General features: G+C 43.7%; 1 protein-coding gene across 11 annotated transcripts in view; it reads right to left on the bottom strand.

Annotated features, from left to right (window-relative positions):
- Window positions 1–24052, bottom strand: part of ADD3 (adducin 3) — a 455953-nt gene that overhangs the window by 214328 nt on the left and 217573 nt on the right. For 8 of the 11 annotated variants that reach the window (XM_078643745.1, XM_078643752.1, XM_078643746.1 and 5 more), the window contains 2 exons: window positions 15117–15270; window positions 1670–1821 (listed from right to left, as the gene is read on the bottom strand). In XM_078643745.1, coding sequence (XP_078499871.1) covers window positions 1670–1821; window positions 15117–15270 — 306 coding nt within the window. The remainder of the gene's footprint in view (window positions 1–1669; window positions 1822–15116; window positions 15271–24052) is intronic. The other 3 variants (XM_078643750.1, XM_078643751.1, XM_078643755.1) reach the window with 1 other exon arrangement.

The following is a 24052-nucleotide window of genomic DNA, read 5'->3' as shown; positions in this document are numbered from 1 at the left end:
TCTCTTCTATTAGCGTGTGCTTCGCCCGCAGCAGCTTCGAAAACTAGGTCTGTCATTTCCAAGATTGTGGATTGTTAGCTGCATTATTCCTAAAGGCTATTGCGGTCTGATGGTTTCTGAAGCAATTTGGTTTGGATTCCCATCTGACTTCTCACCACTTGCACAAGGAGGACGTTAAATCAAGTTTGAGCTAATACTCGATGTACACTTAAATCCATCTCTTCTAGGCGTTTAGCATTGAAGTGTTCAGCTCCAAGTGTTCCCTTGCCCTTCAGTTAATGATCGAGATAAGCAATGTACTAGTGAACATACACAACAGATGTATTGCTCCATTCAGGATCATGCAGGATCTGATGAATTTCAAAATAAAACCAAGATATTTGCATTTCTTGGTAGACTGCATTTGATCCAACAGATTTGCCATTTAATTGCAAATGCAATCTACTTTGCCAGTGAAAATAAGTGGAACCAATGAAAGAAAACGCCCACATTTTCTGCAGGGTTTAAGGTCATGTTTTGGCATTAGAGACTCCCTCATTCAGGTTTTTAAAATGAAAGCACAGGAGAGTCACACTAAAACTGGAGAAACACTGATGTGGTTCTAATGGAGTTAAAACCGAAGACAGTAGCGTAGGTCTCAGTGCTGACTAGATTAATAAAAGGTAAGCTTGAGGGGCGCATCCCGAGCTAAGCACACTTTAAATTCGCAAAAGCACAGCCTGGCCGCCAAGTCGCAGTTGGTACAACAGGATATTGACACATGAGGAACTCCACCCTCTTGTTATTGAACAACCAGTGGTTAATGACTGAAACAGCTCATGTACCATCTTCGGAGTAATACAGAGGCACGTTATTACCATAGTTTAGGAAACTAAATGCAGGTTGACAAGTTTAGACAACAAGAGAGTTAATAGAACATCAAACGGTAGCAGGCCAAAAATGAAATGGAGATATTGATTATGGCAGATCAAGATGTCATGGAGGTCTTAAACTTGCATGTAAAAAACTTAACTTTCATATAAGATGACAAAGGTTTCAAAGTTTGATTTAAAAGTTTTGCACTGCGAGCACAAAATTAGACGGCTACCGAGCTAGATGTTTTCATTGCTGGAATGTCTTAAAGTACATTTAATCATGTTCCTATGGGTTGCCAAATAAAGCCAATTATAAATCTGTGTCTGAATAACATTAAAAAATAATTGATGCGTATCACAGTTTGAAGGTTGTTCTAGATAACTTCAACAGTGTGAGACATTTTGAGAACAATTTTTGTGGGTGTTTCAATGTGCTGTGTGATTTCAAAGCTTAATTTTTGATAAATTAATTCAATCATATTTATAAGATACTAAAAATTGCTACTGTTGGATCTTCGATCAATTATCCTGTATGGCTCTAAAGCCCTTAAAATTCTCATCAAGATCAAAACACATTGGAACTCACTTTAACTTTTCACTAAGACTATTAAGTCATGATTACAATACATGACTAACTATTCAAATTATTATTATTATAATATATAGAATATTGTCCCTATCATGCTGATTGAAGTGAAGGCATGTTCAAGTCACTGATACGGTGTTCACATTGCTAAACAGAGGAAATAATGTAAAAGAAATTGGTATAGTATACCAAATCAGAGCAAAGCACAATCTGACAAAACATTTCTCACTGTAATGTAGGAGTTTGGGATGTGTGCCCATCCAAAGAGGTCAGCCAGTCGGTACATGCTAGCAAGCTTACAACGGGCTAGCTTTTCTCCTTTAACCAAGCAGGACTCTGGCAGTGCATGGAGGTCATTGATAGGTGTAACTACACCCAAGCCTAAAAAAAGACAAAGAAAAAAGTAAGAGAAAAGTAATAAAAACAACTGGTGTAAATTTAAATGAAAAGAACACAATGTATTTAATACCTTTACACTCCGAGCTAAAACACACACTTCCACTAACTGAATATGGAAACAGAATGGGTGGGGAGTAAGGAGTATACCAAGAACAGGCAATCAGAGTTTTCTCGTGCATCCTCAACCGCCCTCTAAAAGCTCTCTTCTGGCCACATAACTCAGTTATCAGACAAGGTATCAGGTAAACAAGCATTTACAATGCAATGGTTTTGCCTTTGTTAAAGTTAGAGCTATTGGCATTGCTCTTGACACTCTGAAGCTCCACTCTGAAGCTCCACTCTGCACTCTAAAGCTCCACTCTGCACTCTGAAGCTCCACTCTGAAGCTCCACTCTGAAGCTCCACTCTGAAGCGCCACTCTGAAGCGCCACTCTGAAGCGCCACTCTGAAGCGCCACTCTGAAGCGCCACTCTGAAGCGCCACTCTGAAGCGCCACTCTGAAGCGCCACTCTGAAGCGCCACTCTGAAGCGCCACTCTGAAGCGCCACTCTGAAGCGCCACTCTGAAGCGCCACTCTGAAGCGCCACTCTGAAGCGCCACTCTGAAGCGCCACTCTGAAGCGCCACTCTGAAGCGCCACTCTGAAGCGCCACTCTGAAGCGCCACTCTGAAGCGCCACTCTGAAGCGCCACTCTGAAGCGCCACTCTGAAGCGCCACTCTGAAGCGCCACTCTGAAGCGCCACTCTGAAGCGCCACTCTGAAGCGCCACTCTGAAGCGCCACTCTGAAGCGCCACTCTGAAGCGCCACTCTGAAGCGCCACTCTGAAGCGCCACTCTGAAGCTCCACTCTGAAGCTCCACGAGCCACTCTGAAGCTCCACTCTGAAGCTCCACTCTGAAGCTCCACTCTGAAGCTCCACTCTGAAGCTCCACTCTGAAGCTCCACTCTGAAGCTCCACTCTGAAGCTCCACTCTGCACTCTGAAGCGCCACTCTGAAGCTCCACTCTGAAGCTCCACTCTGAAGCTCCACTCTGCACTCTGAAGCTCCACTCTGAAGCGCCACTCTGAAGCTCCACTCTGCACTCTGAAGCTCCACTCTGAAGCGCCACTCTGAAGCTCCACTCTGCACTCTGAAGCTCCACTCTGAAGCGCCACTCTGAAGCTCCACTCTGCACTCTGAAGCTCCACTCTGAAGCGCCACTCTGAAGCTCCACTCTGAAGCTCCACTCTGAAGCGCCACTCTGAAGCTCCACTCTGCACTCTGAAGCTCCACTCTGAAGCGCCACTCTGAAGCTCCACTCTGCACTCTGAAGCTCCACTCTGAAGCGCCACTCTGAAGCTCCACTCTGCACTCTGAAGCTCCACTCTGAAGCGCCACTCTGAAGCTCCACTCTGCACTCTGAAGCTCCACTCTGAAGCGCCACTCTGAAGCTCCACTCTGCACTCTGAAGCTCCACTCTGAAGCGCCACTCTGAAGCTCCACTCTGAAGCGCCACTCTGCACTCTGAAGCTCCACTCTGAAGCGCCACTCTGCACTCTGAAGCGCCACTCTGCACTCTGAAGCTCCACTCTGAAGCGCCACTCTGAAGCTCCACTCTGAAGCGCCACTCTGCACTCTGAAGCTCCACTCTGCACTCTGAAGCTCCACTCTGAAGCGCCACTCTGCACTCTGAAGCTCCACTCTGCACTCTGAAGCACCACTCTGAAGCTCCACTCTGCACTCTGAATCTGCACTCTGAAGCTCCACTCTGAAGCTCCACTCTGAAGCTCCACTCTGAAGCTCCACTCTGAAGCTCCACTCTGAAGCTCCACTCTGAAGCTCCACTCTGAAGCTCCACTCTGAAGCTCCACTCTGAAGCTCCACTCTGAAGCTCCACTCTGAAGCTCCACTCTGAAGCTCCACTCTGAAGCTCCACTCTGAAGCTCCACTCTGAAGCTCCACTCTGAAGCTCCACTCTGAAGCTCCACTCTGAAGCTCCACTCTGAAGCTCCACTCTGAAGCTCCACTCTGAAGCTCCACTCTGAAGCTCCACTCTGAAGCTCCACTCTGAAGCTCCACTCTGAAGCTCCACTCTGAAGCTCCACTCTGAAGCTCCACTCTGAAGCTCCACTCTGAAGCTCCACTCTGAAGCTCCACTCTGAAGCTCCACTCTGAAGCTCCACTCTGAAGCTCCACTCTGAAGCTCCACTCTGAAGCTCCACTCTGAAGCTCCACTCTGAAGCTCCACTCTGAAGCTCCACTCTGAAGCTCCACTCTGAAGCTCCACTCTGAAGCTCCACTCTGAAGCTCCACTCTGAAGCTCCACTCTGAAGCTGCACTCTGAAGCTGCACTCTGAAGCTGCACTCTGAAGCTGCACTCTGAAGCTGCACTCTGAAGCTGCACTCTGAAGCTGCACTCTGAAGCTCCACTCTGAAGCTCCACTCTGAAGCTCCACTCTGCAGCTCCACTCTGCAGCTCCACTCTGCACTCTGAAGCTCCACTCTGCACTCTGAAGCTCCACTCTGCACTCTGAAGCTCCACGGCCCTACGTGTGCCTTGTTTAATTGGTCTTGTCGTTCTTTGATTTTTATTGGATGTTTTTATGTGTTGTCGATCTAATATTTGCAGTTTGTCACACACATCGTGCAGGTAAGCAGGATCAAGGGCAGGACGTAGATGCGGGGGGGGGGGGGGGACCAGCGCGGGTGAGCCCGAGGGATCAAGGTCAAGGGCAGGATGACAAGGGACAGAGGGCGGCAGGCAGCAACGGCGGGTGAGCTCGGGCAGAGAAAGGGCAGGATGAGGTGGGTTGGGTAAGCGCTGACCAAGCAGCGCCAGTGCACCTTAGCGGGCCCCGCACCTTTCACGAGCACTGACTCAGCTCCCTGGGGTCTTCACTCCCGTAGGTCACCACCACGCGTGCTCTCACAGCCCGAGCTACCTGTCACACACGGAAGAGCGAGGGATCGTGGACTTTACTCCCCCTTTGAGCCCGGGGAGAGCGAGAGCCGCTCTTGGCACTGATGCCTCCGGCGTGATCATTGGGCTATCAGGAGCAGCCCCCGTGATGCTGCTGTCACTGACTGATCGCCCCCACACCTGATGTGTGGGTTGCAGAGTATTTTGTTGTGCACGCTTAACATTCTATGGTGCATAAATTGATGTGTTTTGTTTTATTTCTGACTGTTTCCGTGTAATGAAGACTCTCGTTAATGTTGCATCAGAGAGAAGCGGGAGGGGGCGGGAAAGGGGGAGGAGAGAGCTGACGACGGCCGGCCGGAGCAGAAGACGGGCACCAAAACAAGCGGGAGGGGGCGGGAAAGGGGGAGGGGAGGAGAGACGCTGACGACGGCCGGCCGGAGCACGAAGGCGGGCACCAGGAAACAAGCGGGAGGGGGAGCAAGGGAGGTGCCGGCAATGCCGGAACAGAATCGGGGGCGTTCCCGGCGTCGCGTGACGTCGGCAAAAGCCAAAGAATGTCGGGAACGCCCCCGAATCTGGTCCGGCATTGACGGACAGGCCCCTCGTCCAATGGCTAGGCTCCATTTATGGAGCCAGCCAATGAATGACGAGGGCCGAACCAAAGCCACACTACAGATCTCATCAGGATTTCGCCTGCGCGAAAAAGATGCGCAGAGCGCATCTTTTTGGCGAGGCAAAACCTAAAAAGTACCTGTACTGCACAAGAAACTTGGGCAATGAACAGTGGCTTAGGGCTATGGATATATAGTCTTGTTTCATTCATTCATTTGTGGTTTTGTATAGAGAGGACATTGTCTACAGACATCACAGCACTTTGCTTGAGATAAGGATAAGAACAAAAGTTACTTACCTGTAAACTGTGGTTCTCCAGTATTGGTGTCTTTCATAGATTCACATGCTCGAATATTCCCAGTCGTCGAAGTGGGAGTCCCACGGTACATAAAATAGCAGTAAAATATGCATGTATACATGAAAAATACTATATAAATAAAAATATACATACATATAATATAATAAATTTCAAAAGTACCATAGAACATAATAGGCCCATTGAAAAACCTAAGGGAGAACTCACTTTAGTAACATACTAGTGTCATTATGTGTTGGTCCACATTCCAGCCAATCAGGCTGTAGCCTCCTCTAGAACCTTCTCCTCAGAAGCCCAAGTCCTCAGATTTTCGAAGCACAAAGTAAGTAAAAGTGCCTGAGGAGAAGTGAGCCTCTGAGGGGAGGATGGGAGGGTCGCATGTGAATCTATGAAAGACACCAATACTGGAGAATCACAGTTTACAGGTAAGTAACTTTTGTTCTTCTCCAGTATTAGGGGTGTCTTTCATAGATTCACATGCTTGAATAAGAGTAAAAAGCAGTAAATCATCACATAAGTCATAAAGGTGATATACCAAAGCAAGTAAAGTAAACATATCAGTCAATATGCAATAAATACCAAAATATTATTAGAAAAAGAAAACCTTTATGACTGGAGGCGGGTAGCAACAGAGGCTCACCTTTAATGGAAAAGATTCCGCAGCACCGCTTGACCTACTGCCGCTTCCGCGGCGTCTGTTGATTGCAGGCAGTAGTGTTTCGTGAAAGTATGGCTGCTCGACCAAGTAGCAGCCCTGCAGATTTGTCTTAGGGGTACCCCCGCAAAAAGGGCAGCCGAAGTAGACACCGCTATAGTTGAATGAGCACGAACTGGAGCAGGAAGGGGCTTCCCAGCCCGTTGGTGGCAAAAAGATATGGTAGAGGATATCCACCTGGTTATGGTCTGTTTGGAAACAGGTTGTCCTTTGCAAATTGGGCCATACGCCACAAACAATTGATCTGACTTTCTGACAGTTGCAGTTCGTCGAATGTAGAATTTGAGACAACGTTTCACATCTAATAAAGGCAATGACCGCTCAGCTGGAGTTTGCGGAGCAGGAAAGAAAGTCTTCAGAATTACAGGTTCGTTGAGATGAAAGTCACTGGGAACCTTCGGGATGAATTTAGGATTAGTTCGCAATGTCACAGCCTTATTGGAGAATTGCAGGAAAGGAGGCTGTATGGTAAACGCCTGGATGTCACTGACACGTCTCGAGGGTGTCAAGGCGAGCAAGAGAGCAACTTTCCATGTGAGAAATTTTAGACTTGCAGAGTGGATAGGCTCAAATGGAGGTAGAAGAAGTTGAGACAAGACCAAATTTAAGCGCCAAGCAGGTGGCGGGGGACGGATAGGTGGAAACATCCTAAAAAGGCCCTTGTAAAATTGCTTAATGATTCTCGAGGAACATAGAGATGTGGAACCATCATGGCGGAAGCGGGAAATCCCCGCCAGGAACACTTTAAGAGTTGAGTGTGACAGTCCTGATCTCGCCAGGGATAAAAAGAAAGGTAAAATCTGTTCAGGTTTTGCAGTCATGGGGTCCAAATCTTTAGTGCGGCACCAGACACAGAAACGCTTCCATTTTAATTGGTAGGTTTTTATGGTGGATGGAGCGCGAGCACGCGCTAACACCTCCCTGCAGTCCTCATCGATATTTAAACGTGAAAATTCATTGTACTAAGGTTCCAGGCATGGAGTTGGAGGTATGCTGGATCCGGGTGACAGATTTGTCCCTGCTTCATCGTGAGGAGGTGAGGTAGAGGATGAAGCGGTAACGGGTCGGACTGCGAGAAGAGGAGCAGGTCCGTGAACCATGGACGCCTCGGCCATTTGGGTGCAATCAGGATGATGTGGCAAGGTTGGAACCTCATCCTGTGTAACAGGCGAGGGATCAGAGGAAGTGGAGGGAAAGCATAGATGAAGTCGTTCGACCAATTGATTGAAAATGCATTTCCGCTCGACTCTCTGTGGGGATGCCGACTTGCAAAGCGTTGGCATTTCCTGTTGGCAGCAGTCGCGAAAAGATCCATCTGCGGCTGGCCCCACCGCCGGAAGATGAACTCGGTTGGTTGGTTGAGTTCCCACTCGTGATTGTCCGACGACGCCTGGCTGAGTGAGTCCGCCAGAACATTGGCCCACCCGGCACATGAATGGCTGTGAGATGAATTTGACATTGAATCGCCCAATCCCATATTTCTTGTGCCAGTTGTGAAAGTAGGAGAGACCTCGTGCCGCCCTGCTTGTTGAGGTAGTGCATGCTGGTGGTGTTGTCCGTCCTCACCAGCAAAGTGTGTCCCTGCACTAACCTCTGGAAGGCTTAGGGCTAAGAAAATCGCCAAGAGTTGCAGGCGATTGATGTGCCAAGTACGTTGGGTCGTTGTCCACTTTCCTTTCACAGACATGCCGTCGAGATGCGCTCCCCATCCCTCGAGAGACGCGTCTGTTGTAAGCGTCAGAGTTGGAGGTTCGTCTTGGAATGAACGGCCCGCAGATACGTTTGGAGGGTGAGCCCACCACTCCATCGCTTTCTGGATGCGAGGAGTTAGAAGGACCTTGTCCTCGAATGACCCAGACACCGGTTTTCACTGCTTGTCTAATTCCTACTGTAGAGCCCTCATGTGCAATCTGCAATTGGGGATAAGTTGGATGCACGAGGAAGCCATGCCAAGGAATGATTTGAACATTCGGACAGAAACGTACAGTTTTGATTGTAGGAACTGCACCATCTTTACCATGCGGTCCTGTCTTTCCTGGGAAACGAACACTTTCCCCTGCCGAGAATCTAGCGAGGCTCCGAGAAAATCTCGCCTTTGCGACGGATGAAAGTGTGACTTCTGGCAATTGATTGAAAGCCCCAAGGTTTGGAAGAGGGAGACACAGACTTGAGTGTGCTGCTCCGTTAGGTGAAAAGTTTTGGCCTTGATGAGGCAGTCGTCCAGGTATGGGTAAAATTGGACACCTTGGAGACGCAGGAAGGCAGCTACCGGGGCTAAGATCTTGGTAAAGACCCTCGGTGCTGATTGAAGGCCGAATGGTAAGACTTTGAATTGGAAGTGTAGCTGTCCGACTGTGAAGCGTTGATACTTCCTGTGTCTGGGGTGAATTGGCACATGGAAATATGCGTCTTGGAGGTCGATCGTTGAAAAGAATTCCCCTGGATTGAGATAATTCAGAATTTGAAGCAGAGTTAACATCTGAAAAGTTTTCGAAACGATAAATTTGTTCAGGGCCCGTAAATCTAAAATTGGACGCCATTCCCCCGACTTTTTCCTGACTAAGAAAAATCGGGAATAAAACCCCTTGCCGCGTTGACCTTGCGGCACGACCTCGATGGCTCCTTTTTTGATCATCAATTTCACCTGGGCCAAAAGTTCTTTGAGGTGGGGTGAGGGTGGCCCCGAAGGTGGACGGGTGGGAGGGAATTTTGTGAACTCCAGGGTATGTCCTTTGGAGATAACGTCTAAGATCCTTCTTTATCGACTCCAGGGCATCATCTACTTGTTTGCCAAACAAAGAATCCCCGTCGTACGGCAAGTCAAGGACCTTTGCTTGTACCTCTGGACGGAAGGTGGTAGACTTCAACCAGCCCTGACGCCTCAAGACTGCAGCCCCAGCCAACTGACAGAAACCCGCGGAGGAGATGTCGAGCGCGCAATCAATAATTTCAGATGAATATCTCTCCCTCCTGAATAATGGCCTGCGCTTCTGCACGGACGGCATCGGGTATTTGAGGAAGCAGTGCGGCAATCTCGGACCACATCTGGCGGTCGTAACGGCCCAAAATAGCTAAGGTATTACCCGCTCTCACAGTGGTAGCTGCCATGGTCGTAATTTTTTTACCTATAGAGTCCAATTTGCGGCTTTCCTGATCAGGAGGAGACATGAGTGGTGTAGCAGGATTGCGGGATCTTTTCTGTGCTGCTTGAGTTATAACAGAATCGGCCTTTGGTTGTGAAATCAAACAGGCAGGGGAAGACGGAGGAGCCTTGTACTTTTTGTCCTATCTGGGCAAAACTGCAGGTACAGAATTCGGATGCTCCATTAATTTAAGGCCCTCCTGCCAAATATGGTCAATGATTGGTATTGTGTGGGTTTGTCTTCGGGAAACGTCCTTAAAATCGTATAAGAAACATTCACAGTCATCTTGCTGTCTCTCGATTGTGAAATGAAAACGCTTCGCAGCACGGACCATCAAATTATGGAAATTTGCAATGTCCACTGGAGGCGATGCTAGTGGTGAGGTGAGTGGAGGGTGTGTGAGCCCTGTAATCATCTCACTCATCCATATCGACGTCATTGTCGTTGTCACCCGTGTTGTGAGGGTCAGGATCCTCGTTGTCAGTGTCTGGACGAGCACCCTCTGGCGACGCAGGTGCAGGTGCTTGAGGAAGTAGTGGTTGAGGTTGTGGAGGAGGAGGTGGAAGCACTGGAGAGGCAGGCGTAGATGGTGGGAATCTACGGTTATAGTCATCGAGCATGAGCTGCAAGTTTGTGACTACAGACAAAGGTATTTGGGTAACCGACTCCGAAGTAAGTGGTTCAGAGTCCTCAACTGGAAATAAATCGTTTCCATCTTCGACGTTATGCACTTCGTCACCCTCATCACTATACTCCTGACATTTAATGTTCAAATCAGATGGACTAGATGCCTGATTGAAAATTTGCTCCACCTCTGAATCATTTGCGGATTCTTCCTCACCCGACTGAAACAATTGTTCTGGAAGATGACTCCCACTTCTCACTGGACTCAGTTGAATTAGAGGAACTGTTCGCAAAGAAGAAGCAGTCACCACTGTAAATATGGTAGCTGTGGCCAAAGGTTGATGAGACGACAACGAGCCCGTTGACGTCAATGCGGCAATCTTAGAAACAACCTGAGGCGTCTGTGTCGTCGTCACTGATGAAATTGGCGCTAAAATCGAAGGTTTTTTCTTCGTCGACAAAGATTTCTTTTCCGTCGACGGGGCCGTCGACGAGATTGGAGTCTTACTCGTCGACGATGATGTAGACGTCGACGAAGATATGATGGTCGTCAACGGAAGCACCGTCGACGAGGCAGTCGACGATAAAAGACCCGTCGACGAGTTGCTTTTGGACGACGATTTGATCGTCGTCGACGAGGTTCGCGTCGACGAGGTTCGCGTCGACGATGACTTCTTCGTCGACGGTTTGGCTTTGGCACTCGTCGACGAGATCTTCACAATAGACGCGATGGGTCTCACCTCCTGGGCCATCGTCGACGAAGTGATCGTCGTCGACGTCGCGCTGGTTGACACAGAACATGTCGTCGTCGACGTAGAGGCTATCGTCGTCGACGGAGGCGTCGACGAGACCGTCGACGAGCCAATTCCAGTTTTTAATGTGGAAATTGAGGCTTTGGGCGCAGACGTCAGAGCCAGTTCCCGTAGACGTGCCGTGAAGCGAATCCTGTGGGGAGACAAACCTGGAGGATTCCAACAGTCTACCTTTCTTCAGAAAAGGAGATGGAACCTCAGTCTCAGATCCACGCTTCTGAGAGGATTTTGAAAAGCCAGATGACAAACTGCCCACCTCAGAAAGTACAGACTCTGAAGTCTTCAACCTCTGTAGCCACAGAAGGAGACGGGCCTCTCTATCCCTCAGAGTCTTGGTTGGAAAAGTGCGACAGTACACAGTTTTTCACTTCGTGGTCTGGGTAGAGACAGTAAATGCATTTACTGTGTGGATCCTCATGGAAAAGGCGCAGTTTACCACAAGAAGGGCAGGCTTTAAATAAAGATTTCTTGTTAGAAGACATTTTCTTGAGAAAAAACAGCTTGAGTTTGAAGAAAAACCGAGCAGAGCTCAGGGAGACTCCCTTCACACGAGGTGCGGTAGAAAATCTGAGGACTTGGGCTTCTGAGGAGAAGGTTCTAGAGGAGGCTACAGCCTGATTGGCTGGAATGTGGACCAACACATAATGACACTAGTATGTTACTAAAGTGAGTTCTCCCTTAGGTTTTTCAATGGGCCTATTATGTTCTATGGTACTTTTGAAATTTACATTTTATTATATTATATGCATGTATATTTTTATTTATATAGTATTTTTCATGTATACATGCATATTTTACTGCTATTTTATGTACCGTGGGACTCCCACTTCGACGACGGGGAATATTCAAGCATGTGAATCTATGAAAGACACCCCTAATACTGGAGAAATGATGTTCCATATACAAGCTATTAAGCATTCCAAATTGCATATAATATACACAATATATAGGCACATATATAAATTACAGTTTATAGTTTACATCCTTATGTCAAAAATAGTCATAATACCCAAAATTGATATATACAATTATGTAGTCTTTGCATAATCATGTCACATCACTTTTATAAGATCCAGTTAAATAGCATTTTATCAGTGTTAAGAGAAGTCTGGAATTTCCTAGTGTTGCCTCAACTTCAGGCAAATGTATGGACTAAAATAAATGTTTGATGCCAGCTATATTACTAGAGGAAGGATTATTTTGCAGCTATGTTTCCAATGTCACATTACTGAACAGAAACGGTTTAATTAATTTTTGAAGGCATGGTCCCAACGAACTGTGCACCCAGCGTCAGAACATACTCCATAGCAGCAAGCTGGAAGACACAGATGTGATCGACCCATGAGGTTGTACCTGGAACGCCAACACGCAGACATGCACTCAACAAAAGTACGACTTTGCTAAGGTGCCTCAACAAAACAATTGCACTCCATCATCAGAATAGTTTAGTACTCCCTCACAGATCATATTAATGCACCTAAAGTTGCCTGAATTTGCATGTAGAAAAGTCAGTTCGCTTGCATCATATGTGCTGAAAGTAACACTGCACGACTAAAAAAAGTTTCACTAAGCATTTGAACGTTTGCGTATAAACAAGTCTTGTACTTTTGTATAAAAGTTGTAACACCACCTGGATTTTATTTTTTCAATCTGTATTCTAACATTACCCAGAGTTTCTACTGTGCACCATTACTCACAAATCAGCCTTAGCTGCTGACCTTGCGCTCCCCAACGTTTAAGGCCAAGAAGTAGGTTTGTTGGCTTTCAGTGACTTTTCACTAGAATCCAGACCCCTTCGAGTCCTGGGACAACATGCAGATCTGGATACAAGTATTGCATTTGGACACCCGAAACCAATGAACTCCAGAGAACTAGCTTGACATATGTTTTCTATGTTCATACTTGGAAGAGAGCCAATTTGAAGCTGCCTCCTATGCCGGTCTCTATATCGATTTCACTGTTGAAGAATTGCAATCTACTTCCATAAAAAAAGCACTTTGTGTGCATCGCAAATAGGTGCAGATTCTTTCTGAGATTTCATTGCAGTCACATGGATCCAGATAGCCCTTGTATATATTATTTAGTGCCAGGACCATGGAGTCTGATTGTGCGAATCCCAAGTGAAGGGGTATGTACAACGGAATATAGAACTTATTTATAAAATGTGTTTTGCAATAATTTGATGCCCTTAATGCATGCTATTTCAGCAAGAAATCAACATACTGGATTTGTTTTTTTTAACCAAATGAACTGAAAAAGAAAACAAATGTTCCAGAAACAGAGGTAATCCGAGAGTAAGCCACCACTGAAAAGTAAGGCATGCTAGGAGAAGATCTTTGGGTCATGCCAGTAAGCAAAAATACAGGTGATGCACAAGAGGGGGCAATGCCTAGGGGTGCAAACACGTGCACTAGGGCACTGCTGAATCTTTAAAATGACAGTTTATGAGACGTTTTCAGGTCCAGCACGTTGCTGAAGACACATTCTAACCACTTTTGAAGAAAACAGTGAAAGATTATAAAAAAAATGTTTTAACTCCGAATCCAATAAGAAAGTTATCTCCTTTATAACTCTCAAAGGTAGCAACATTGAGCATGTGGTGTGAACCTGGAAACAGGGCTCTATGACACGCAGACGTGTCACGCCCTACTCCTTGTAAAAGCTTCCCTTTTGTAACACCAGCAATAGTAACAACATTTTAAAAGTTGGATGACAGCATTCACATCAGTTATATAGTTAATATATTTTTTATTCTAGTGAAAAAAGTTGGTGAAGGAATTCATTACATCACAAGGGGCAGCGGCAAAAATATACAGTACCACCTTAAAATCCAATATTGGTTATTTTGTACAAAAAAATACACTTGGGCTACAGTCCAGATAGTTTCAGCTCATTTCTAGGGTCTGCAAATGTAGGTCCTATTTAGTCTAATGTGGCAACATGAGATTGTACACAGGTCAAGCACTTCATTTTGGGAAGAAAGTACATTTAAAATTAATCAAATAACTCATCAACATTTACAGTATAGAGTCTAATTAATTTACATATAAATACAATACGTGTGGGAGAAACAGGTAATAGAAAAGTAAGTTCATCTTCCTTTTCATTGCCTTCAACTATATTTATCAGGCCTTCCAAAGAAACCTTTATAATTTTGAATAGTAGTCTACAAAAGAATATATGAAACATGTGGCCTGAAACAGACCCTAGAGACTCAGTCATTCAGGATGCAGGAGCTTTCTGTATACCGCTCAGAAATGGGGCTGCAAACATGCCTAGCCTCAATTTCCAACATAGCTTTCTCATTTCTGAACCAGATCTCTTGAAAATAAGGGTAAGTCCAGTCCAACAAAATACTGCCTAATGAAAGTTAAAGATCAAAATGACTAGATATTTAACCACTGGTTTGAAGAAGTTATAAAAAGGAGATCAAAAAACCCAAAGGGCCAGAAGGGGGTTTTAAGCCAGCTTAACTTTCCCACCAAAGGGGTGAACACCCCAGTACAGTGCTGGAGGGGCGGTGGGTGAAGGGCGAGAGAACAGCCAAGTCCCAAACGTACCACACATTTTTTCCTGAATTGGCTACTCACAAAGCTAGGAGAGGCAGGAGCTTGTACCAAGCCTATTTCACTACCTGGCCTCTTCCTACTCCTTTGGTCTGCAACATCAAGCCTCGCTGATCAAAGGGAGGATCTCAATAGAAAAATAAGCAGCACTTACTTGCTATTATTCCAAGAAAGGAGTATTTCCCTGGCCTGAAAGGAAAGTAAAAGATGGCCCAATATATAGGCTTTAATTTTCCTCTCCCAATCCACTTCCCTGGAAGCGATGAGAAGACAAGCTCCCCATCCACACATCACAGGCCAGCCCTCAGAGTAAAGCGTCATGCTGTCATTGTATAGAGCAAACCACAACTACTATTCAGTAGCATTTCTCTCCCCGGCTATCATATAGAATGGTGAGAACGTGCATTAAATAAACTCTTGAGAGCCTGGTTGAGGGCACCAGAGGACATCATTATCACTGACCATTGCTAGTTCCACAGTGGATACAAAACACATTCTAAACTATAAAAAGTGTTACCTTACAATACAAAAGGTACAAATAAACACACTTCTTGAAAAGATAAAAAATTTGGAAACTGTCACATACAGTGTTCTTGCTTACTGAGGGGCGAAGAAGCGAATCCAGCAAAGGAACTTGCAATCACATAATCGGCTATCTGCTGCAACGCCAGCAGCCCCGTTGGGTTGTTGCCCTTCTTCATTTGATCCTGAATGAGACTTTCAAGGTCTTCACGAAAAGCCTGTGGGGACATTCAAATAACACCATGAAGTAGCACAATGAAATGTGGATTTTGCCATGCTGTAAACCTCCCGGTATATCTATTTTTCATAATTCTTTTGCAGACTTGAAGAAAAATATATTCACTTAAAGTAAATGAAAACATTATGTGCGTTGACTACTTGAGAAAGAAAACCCTGGCTGTTTGCAGGACACACAAGGAACCTAGGAATGCTCCATGAGCTACAGAAAATGCTGTGAACTCTCCCACTTGACTAGCTGAAGGGAGGGCGAAAGACAACATTTCCCACCAGTGATGGAAGCTGAACTAAGAAAAAAGTGGGGCACACACAGCTACCTGGAATTGCACGGACTGAGTTAACCAGGCACACCTACATTCTCCAAGAGATCTTTGGGTGGCAGTTGCATTGCCCCCCTTCTATAATCCTTCAGAAATTTCTTTAAGCAATGGGTCAAAGGTGCATTTTACAATGCAATTTTCAAAAAAAATTACTAACCAGCAACAGTTTTATAGGCAGGTCTGAAGATTAATGAAATACTTCAATATTTTATTGATGTGAATAGTGTGCCAATTGAATTCTACACTCCACAGAAGTGTAGGGACAGAGGTGTTACACAACTAAAAATCCTTGAAACCATCACGGACAACCAAGTGGATTTTTCAGAACAATTCTACACATTGTTTACATAGCCATACGTTTTGAGGCACTTCACATGTTCTGGGTGTGGAATTTAGGATTAAAGTTATTGTTACAAGATGTGAATAGAATATTTGTTCAATATTCTATACCTTTCGTACTACCAAGCTCCCCAGTCGTAATCATATATTACAAACGAAAATGTATTTGGTACAAGCTGTGAAAACGAATAGCTACACATCACTCACAATTTTAGACCATAATCAGGGCTGTCGGTCACTTGAGGCCTGTCTGAGAGGGAAGTTACAGATTAGATGACAGAGATTGCAAGTCTGGACAGAATACACATGCCTTAGGGTACATTTATCATACAGGCTCTGGTGTCCAACGGTAGTAGAGATGACTGTTAAACTATACCAACATATGGTTAAATACTTCCACAGGCTTTGTGAAATAATAGCATTAAGAGCTCTCTAGCACAAAGGAAATAAAATCCTCAATAAACGTTTCTAAATGAGAATGAAACCTCAAAATCCACTTTAAATATAACGAAAAGGCCAACATCAGATCTGCAGTCCCTTGACAAAAAAAACCACATGCCATACACATCGATCAGAAGCCAAAGATTGACCACCAAATGCCAAGGCCATCACTGTACAATAGGAAGTCACCATTACACGTTATACCCACCATTATGTCAACAATACCCACAATATATCAAGGAGGGTCACCATGTGCCAGGGTTACCATTAGACCTGGGATAATCACAACTATGATGAGACAGCTATCACTATTGTCAAGGACACTCAGTATATTCAAAGTATGGCCATATATGTGCCATGGTTTATCATTACTATGGGTTCAATGACCATGATCATGCCAGGAACTGACATGATAACACAAATGTTGCCCACAATATGCAATGGCATTTATTAAGCCAGTGAGGGCTACTGTTATTAAAGGGAGAATCACAAAAAGGCTTGGGAAAGCAGTCATTCTACAACAAACAGCAACAATAGCGCGAGAAAGTCACAATTACGCACAGGGCTGCAATATATACTATGCGTGCCCATGTAAAGACTCATTACACCAGAACTGAGCACCATCATGCCACAAAAGGCCTAAACATGCCACGGTTGGGCAAAGTAGGCCAGTGGTGGTCACCATAAAAGACGCATTATGCAAACGTTGCCAAAATATCCAACGGGAAGGGAGAACAACAATTATTTGTGCTTTCATATAGCGCAGTTTGTCAGGAGAGTGCTTTACACAGGTTTAAGCAAGCACATATCACAAGCTGCATCTTGCGTAATTACAATCAACTACACGGTTATACAGTTTGGTGAAGAAGTTTAAATAGGATTTCTCAGTAAACACTACAAAAAATATCAAAACACATGACAAAAGAGTGACAACTGCACATTTTTCTAAATGTATCTTTCATTCGAGTATTAAGTTTGTGAATATTATACCATTCTGAGGTAATAATTGGAAGTGGGGTGGAAAAAGGTACACATGTAAATTCTTTTTTTTAAATATTACAGGGGACAATTGTCGCACCTGTAACATCTTAAAAAAATGTGTTACACAAACTAAATGATGTAAATAACGTGCACTCCTTAAGGGCTGCCTTAAAGTTCTAGGTTTTCTAAAGAATGGAGTTTCTAATCAAGGCCTGTCAGAACATCAAAGTGAGTAAGAGCCAACAGTTATGACCATATTCCATCCAAAGTATTTTTTATAATCCAAGCAAATCATTTTTGAACAATACAGGCTAGTTTACATAGACTCATAGTTTAAAGGGTAGCCAACCAAGAAAGATTTGCCATGGGGTTACGCGTTCCAGTCTTTTGGATCTTGATACTTGCCAAGCAGTGGCATATGAATTTGCATGCAAAAGGAAAAGGACTGAACCATTCATTCCAAGCCCTCTGCTCGGTTGAGAGGATTAGTTTCATAAAGAAGTCTAATTTTGTATTGATCTTTTGAGAATAAAGCTTTCTATGGACTGTTATATTCAGACAATGAAGACGGGCTGCATAGTCAAGCATGTTTTGTGAATCTAGATAAGGCTGTACTGGTGTTGAATATGTGGGATTGAAGGTGGGGGGAGAACCTTATTTTGTATGTGTTTATGATGCCGACATCCAGGACTGAAGGTGCTTGACTTCTTACATAAGGAATAGAATGTCCTACAGGGAATAGGCTTTCTTACAATACTAGGAGTCAGTAGCATAGAGACGTCAAGTCAATGCCGCAGTGCCTCGGGAGAGAAGCATATATACTTAACCGTGAGAGAGTTGAGACAGAATCGTAGGAACACACTGTTGAAAAGGAAAAGAACTGGAGAGAGAGTTGGATAATTCTATTCGCCGAGAGCGAATTTCCAGAAACTTCCTTGTTCTCATCCATTTTTCGGTGATATTTAGGAGGGAGGAGTGAATAACTGAACCCACAACTAATAAAGACAGTTAAAGGATATAAATATTGTTTCAAAAGGTATGACATGCTTCCAGCTTTCAGCCAAGTAGTTGCCCAATTCTCAATGCAGAAATAAGAGCCTCCCAGACTGGCTAATTGATGTGACAAACCTGTTTTTGAGGGAAGGAAATGAATTGTGAATGACAGGATTTTATAAGATAGATAGAGAAAAGCTCCTTAAATAAGGTACTCGCAAACCTGTTAGGATGCCTTCCTTTGCAGTATGAAAGTGAGGATTTGCTTAAAAAGAATGTCAGACCAATTTAGAGAGCTACAAATAAATGCAGATTATTCTGTAACCCACCCCACCTCTTTTTTGCTCTGGCAAATTGATTTCCTTAGGAGGCGTTACTAATGAGGGTATTATGATAAAATGGGTAGAGGAGTTTAGTAGTGATGGGAATGAACAACTTCTGAAGCAAGAAAGGAGTAGAAGCATGGCTTTTACACTACTTATAATCATACAAAACCACTATTATTTTTGTATTTCACTTATATTACACACGCGTAAAAATTAATTCAATAAAAAAAACAGAATAAAAAAGTCTTATCTCGACAGATGAGTGAAGGCTTGACATGTGAGCAACTTTTAACCTATTACATCGATACTAGAAATGTATTTTGCTCTAGGGTTTAACAAATGTTGGAAGAAAGTACAGAATCAATATCTAGTCTAATGCTTGGAAGAGAAGTTGAGAAATTTGATTTGGAAATATATTTAGTCTATTGAGTCGCTGTCTTTGCTAAAATGCAAATATGGTGGAGGAAGGAGCATAAACAAGTACAGCACATAACAATGCTATCATAAAGCAATATTTTAACGCAGTTTGGAAAGAAGTTGCTAGCAGGCTTTATTTTATATTCACTCTTCCAGATTGAATGGAAGGCAAACTGGTTGGCAGCCTCGACTTTTAGGCATTTTCTGTAGTCTCACTCTGTGCTTCTAAATCTTTTTCTTCTTCTCTTATTGTTTTAATTTTACTTCATGTTTTTGATGAGACTACAAATCCTTCATAGACAAAAATAAATGTAAAAAAGTTTTTTTTTTTTTAAAACATGGCATGTAATTGTCATTTTATAAAGATTATTTGCATTATGTCCTTTCCCAATTATCTGGCTATCATCACTCTGACTTGGATGAGTTCAATGCAATCAATTTCCTGAGGGACATAACTGAAGCTAATATCTTAGTAATGGGTGGTTCCATGAAGTTCAGGTTTGAACTGGAAGAAACAAATTACTGGAAGTGTCACAAAACCATTCATAGGTCAAATGTACTTGTTCTGTTCAAAGTGAGGTTTAAAATTTAAGACACAAAGGTAAACTATTTTAAAACCTTGATCAAGTTACCAACGAACACTACAGACAATACTAGGAATTTTTCAATCAATTAATTTTTTGTCTCATGGACCCACATCATATGACAATCCATAATGACTGAACTGTAGAAATACTTCAACTGTCTGACAAACCGAAACATGAGAATTGGAACCTACTGTAATGCCTTTGGCTTCTCGTCTGTCCTATTCATTTGTTTTTGTATATTTAGTTTTATTGAAATGCCTAATAAAATGTTTCTTTTAAAAAAAACCTTGCTCAAGTTTTCTCACATACCTTGTTTCGCACAGTTCCTAACTTACCCACCTACTGTTGGACGTCCTTACTCCAACAAAATTACTTTGTGACCCTTCTAATTAGTAGCAAAGCTGCGTTTTCCATCCTGCTTTTACCTTCAAGACTACACGTTAATGCTTTTAATCTGCAAAGATAACAATTTATAATGGAAAGTAGCTGTGCAATATCATGTTACAGCTGTCGTTGTATGTCCTTGATCAGTCTGCTGTCCAATATACATTACAACAAACAGTGTAAAGTAGAAGCATCAAAGAAGTTAGAAATGGAGACAATCTGTGGTTTGGCCTTGGCAGTCGACAGTGTATGAAGCTCACTCATGCACCCAGCTCTTAGAGGCACAGACGAGGATGACCAGTTCTTGAGAAACTTGATACAAAAGGTTCTACATCCCTTTCCTATACTCCTAATCAACAAAAGTCTGCAAAATCAGATGCAATCACATCAACGAAATTGTCCTTACAGTTATAAAATCGCATGGCATTTTTTAAAGATAGTATCTTCATCACATTAGCTTACTATGCTAAGACCAGTTTTTTTTTACTCTCTTGGTAAACGAACATTGCTAAAGTAAATAAAGGTTGCACCATTTCCGACTGTTTCATATTTGGTCATCTACCTATTGAACAAGAAGGAGATGCTAAGCATAAGCTGGATCTAGCCTGCAATACATCAGACCAGTTTTAACCATTATTCACTGGTGGTTCAATGTAGTTCCTCAGGGAATTTTTTGTTCTGACAAAACATGCTCCACACCTCCAACTCCGAATTATGGATGAAAGGCTGCCAGGGGCCACAGTCTGAAAGTTTCATGAAAAAGTTAGAGCTTTAGAGGTCTAGCGGGAGTTCAGTAAATACTTTGCCTTAGCGTTATGTTCACGCCAATAGCCTGCGTTCAATAAAACAATTGTTACTTTAAAGATGGACATAGCAACCAGTCTATGCTCACATCCACGCCACATGTAGTAGGGACAATGTGTAACTACACAACAATGCAGTACTCCAAGTGTTACACAGCATTTCATGCCTTTAACAAGGCACCAGTCAGCATTTCCATAGGGGTAATATGCTTCTCCGTTATAGCACTATGAATAGAAGTGTACATGTTTGTCCTGCGACTTATACCTCTAATAATTAAACTGAGAGAATCATACTGACGCACAACTGACAGACAGACTGAAAGCTACAGAGTCAAGAAGCGACAGAAAAAAAGTTAATTCCTGCCCAAAGACATCTCATTGCCTATAAGCCTGGAGCAAAAAACAGGTGACTGAGGTACAGTTACTCTACCCACCAAAATGAAGTCTTAATTTACGTCTGTCATTTTACCATGTGCTATTTGCAATAAAGTAAAGAAGAACAAGCAATAAACTTGGGCTGTGAGACTCCTTGATCAGCAAATAAGTGAGCTCACAGAGTGACTCTAAAATATAACGTTTCGTTGTCATGCATGAGGACCTTCGATGTTCTCTTATGGGGTTTTGATGCTGTGTCCAGGCATACAGCTGATATAACACGCATTGGCATAGCCAATAGGTCTCGCCTTTGGGACCATACAAGTGCTTAGTTATCTAGCACAATATCCTTGGTGCAACAACATCAACTCTTGCATGGCTAAACACTTATAAGGTCCAAAAGGAGAGACCTATTGGCTATGCCAATGCTCGTTTTTCTTCATGTTTTCTCTGAGGTTGCCTACTGTGTGGCCACTGAAGTGAAGGTGTCAGTGACAGTATTTCCTGTGGCTAGTGTTGCCTCTGGCTTTTCTTTTTAACAGGATTGACCAGTATTTTACTCTTCAGGACAGTAATTAGGGTGATGACCTAAAGCCAGCATTTTTTTCCCTTATCATACATAGTTAAAACAGCAAACGCAAGAATAAAATACTTTTAAACGTTTTCTGTAGCTATCTAAATTATCTCTGGTTGATAAGTAACTAGTGAACAAGCAGACTGCAGGGGACAGTGTGGGAGCTAACATGGTGACAGGAAAGTGGACACAGTATGGAGAACGAGTGCTGCAGTAGACTGGAGTGAGCGGGCAGAGCATGGAGACAGAATGAGCACAACACTGAGAACGAGTGAAGGAGCAGACTACAATGACCTATCTAGCACAGCTGATTTCTTTTTTTGCGAGTTTATCTCCCTTAAATCCTGCTTACTTGGGTTTTCGTACATTTTGTGTGTAAGTTTAGCTTGCGGAAGACTGGCTCGAGCACAAACTGTCTTGCAGGGTGTGGGAAACTTGGATGTGTGCCGTGGCGTCATGCGCTGAGCTAGCAAAGTTCACTGTGCGACTTTAGAAACTCTATGGAGAGTACAACGTGCGAGTACCTCACGTCATTTAAATCACAAGATTATTCCTCACACAGTTTTCATGCATGAGACTGTCAAACATGCTTCACACAATTTGCATGTTTAGAAAAAATTAGACTTATGCGTGGAAACAATTGCACTATTTCACCCACTGCTAAACTCCACCTACAAACGTGGCGAGTCCTTCTCCCCTCTCCATCTTTAATGCACTTCCTTCTTCAAGTCTGTAGGGTAGGCACAGAGGTCTGCAGCAACACAAGCGAAGAGAGCGATAGAAAGAGAGCAAGACAGAATGGTTGGCAAAAGGGAAAAAACTGAACAGAGGCCAGCGAGGGAATATTAGACAGACAACTCCCGATACGCAGTCGAATTAAGTTCAAATCGCTGTGTATTGTCTACAAGGCACTTAACAATCAAGGCCCCCACTTTCTCAAACATAATCTTGTACTTTACATACCAACTCGTGCTCTTCGCTCCACCCATCACAATCATCTTGTAGTACCACGTACTAGAACAGTCACTTGGGGTGACAGACGCTTTCTGGTTGCCGCCCCAAAACTTTGGAATTCCCTACCCTCTTACATCAAGACGAGTCCATCCCTGCTAATATTCCGTAAACAACTCAAGACGTGGTTGTTTGACCAATAGTTAGGAAGCTTCCGTTGGTTCTCCTGGATATTGACCTATGCCCTTAGCCAGCGCCGAGACGCCTACGGGTATTCGCCGCGCTTAAAAAATGACAATAAATAAAAATAAATAAACAACAAGCACTAGGAAAGGAAGTAGTGTGCTTGCTGTGAGCTAGGAACTTACCAGCGACTGATACGTTCCCAATCCAGAGAGAAAACAGGTGATGGTGGCTTGCGTGAATGATTCTCATCACTGGAAGCACCGATCACAAGAAGTAAGATGGGGTCCATGTCCCCACAGCGTAAAGACAGGAACTGAGCTGACCAGATTTAAAACAGACCACCGGAAAGACCTGAGCGGAAAGACACACAGGTCTTCTATCTTGGGTCACTGCGGAACACAGGTGACATAAGGTTTAACTATGGCGGGAACTGCAAATGGAGATTCATTGGAGAATATACTGGGCCATACAATGAAATTTTGATGACAAAGAGTAATATAAGGACCATATATGGGGGCAATTAGGGTCATGAGAGAATTGATGTGACACTTGAAACTCCTCCTATTAGTGCCTAGCCCTTCGTTAATGTGTTTCCTTGTGGCTGTATAAAGCATTATACGTCCTATTTTTGTACACCTGATGGAGTCTAGTGAGTAGAACCAGAACAGACTTGAGTTAAATGTTAATGTTAGGGCAAAATATGTACCATACATTAGGGAGCTGGTCAGTTTTACAACCATCTAATGGTAGTGGATGGGTGGAGGGCCGAGAAGTTGCTTCAATGTTCATTGGTTTTAACATTACTCCTACATCCAATTAATTTGTCCGGAGATACTGACAAGACCATACAAAAGACTGAGGGCCAGATGTAGGTAAAATTATTTTACCACCTCTTAAATACCGAACCATACCGATTCGGTATTTAAGAAGTGGTAAAATATAAGTACCGAGATGTAGGTAAATACAGATGTGCATTTACCGAATCGGTAAAATTCGGTATTTACCGATTCGGTAAATACCAACCGGTAAATGCCCATTCATTCCTATGGGCTTTGAAGCCCATAGGAATGATTGGGCATTTACCGG

This window comes from Lissotriton helveticus, chromosome 5_1 (genome assembly GCF_964261635.1).
Source record: "Lissotriton helveticus chromosome 5_1, aLisHel1.1, whole genome shotgun sequence".
Classification (NCBI taxonomy): domain Eukaryota; kingdom Metazoa; phylum Chordata; class Amphibia; order Caudata; family Salamandridae; genus Lissotriton; species Lissotriton helveticus.
The sequence above is the reverse complement of the archived record's forward strand: the minus strand, read 5'-3'. Positions and strand labels throughout refer to the sequence as shown.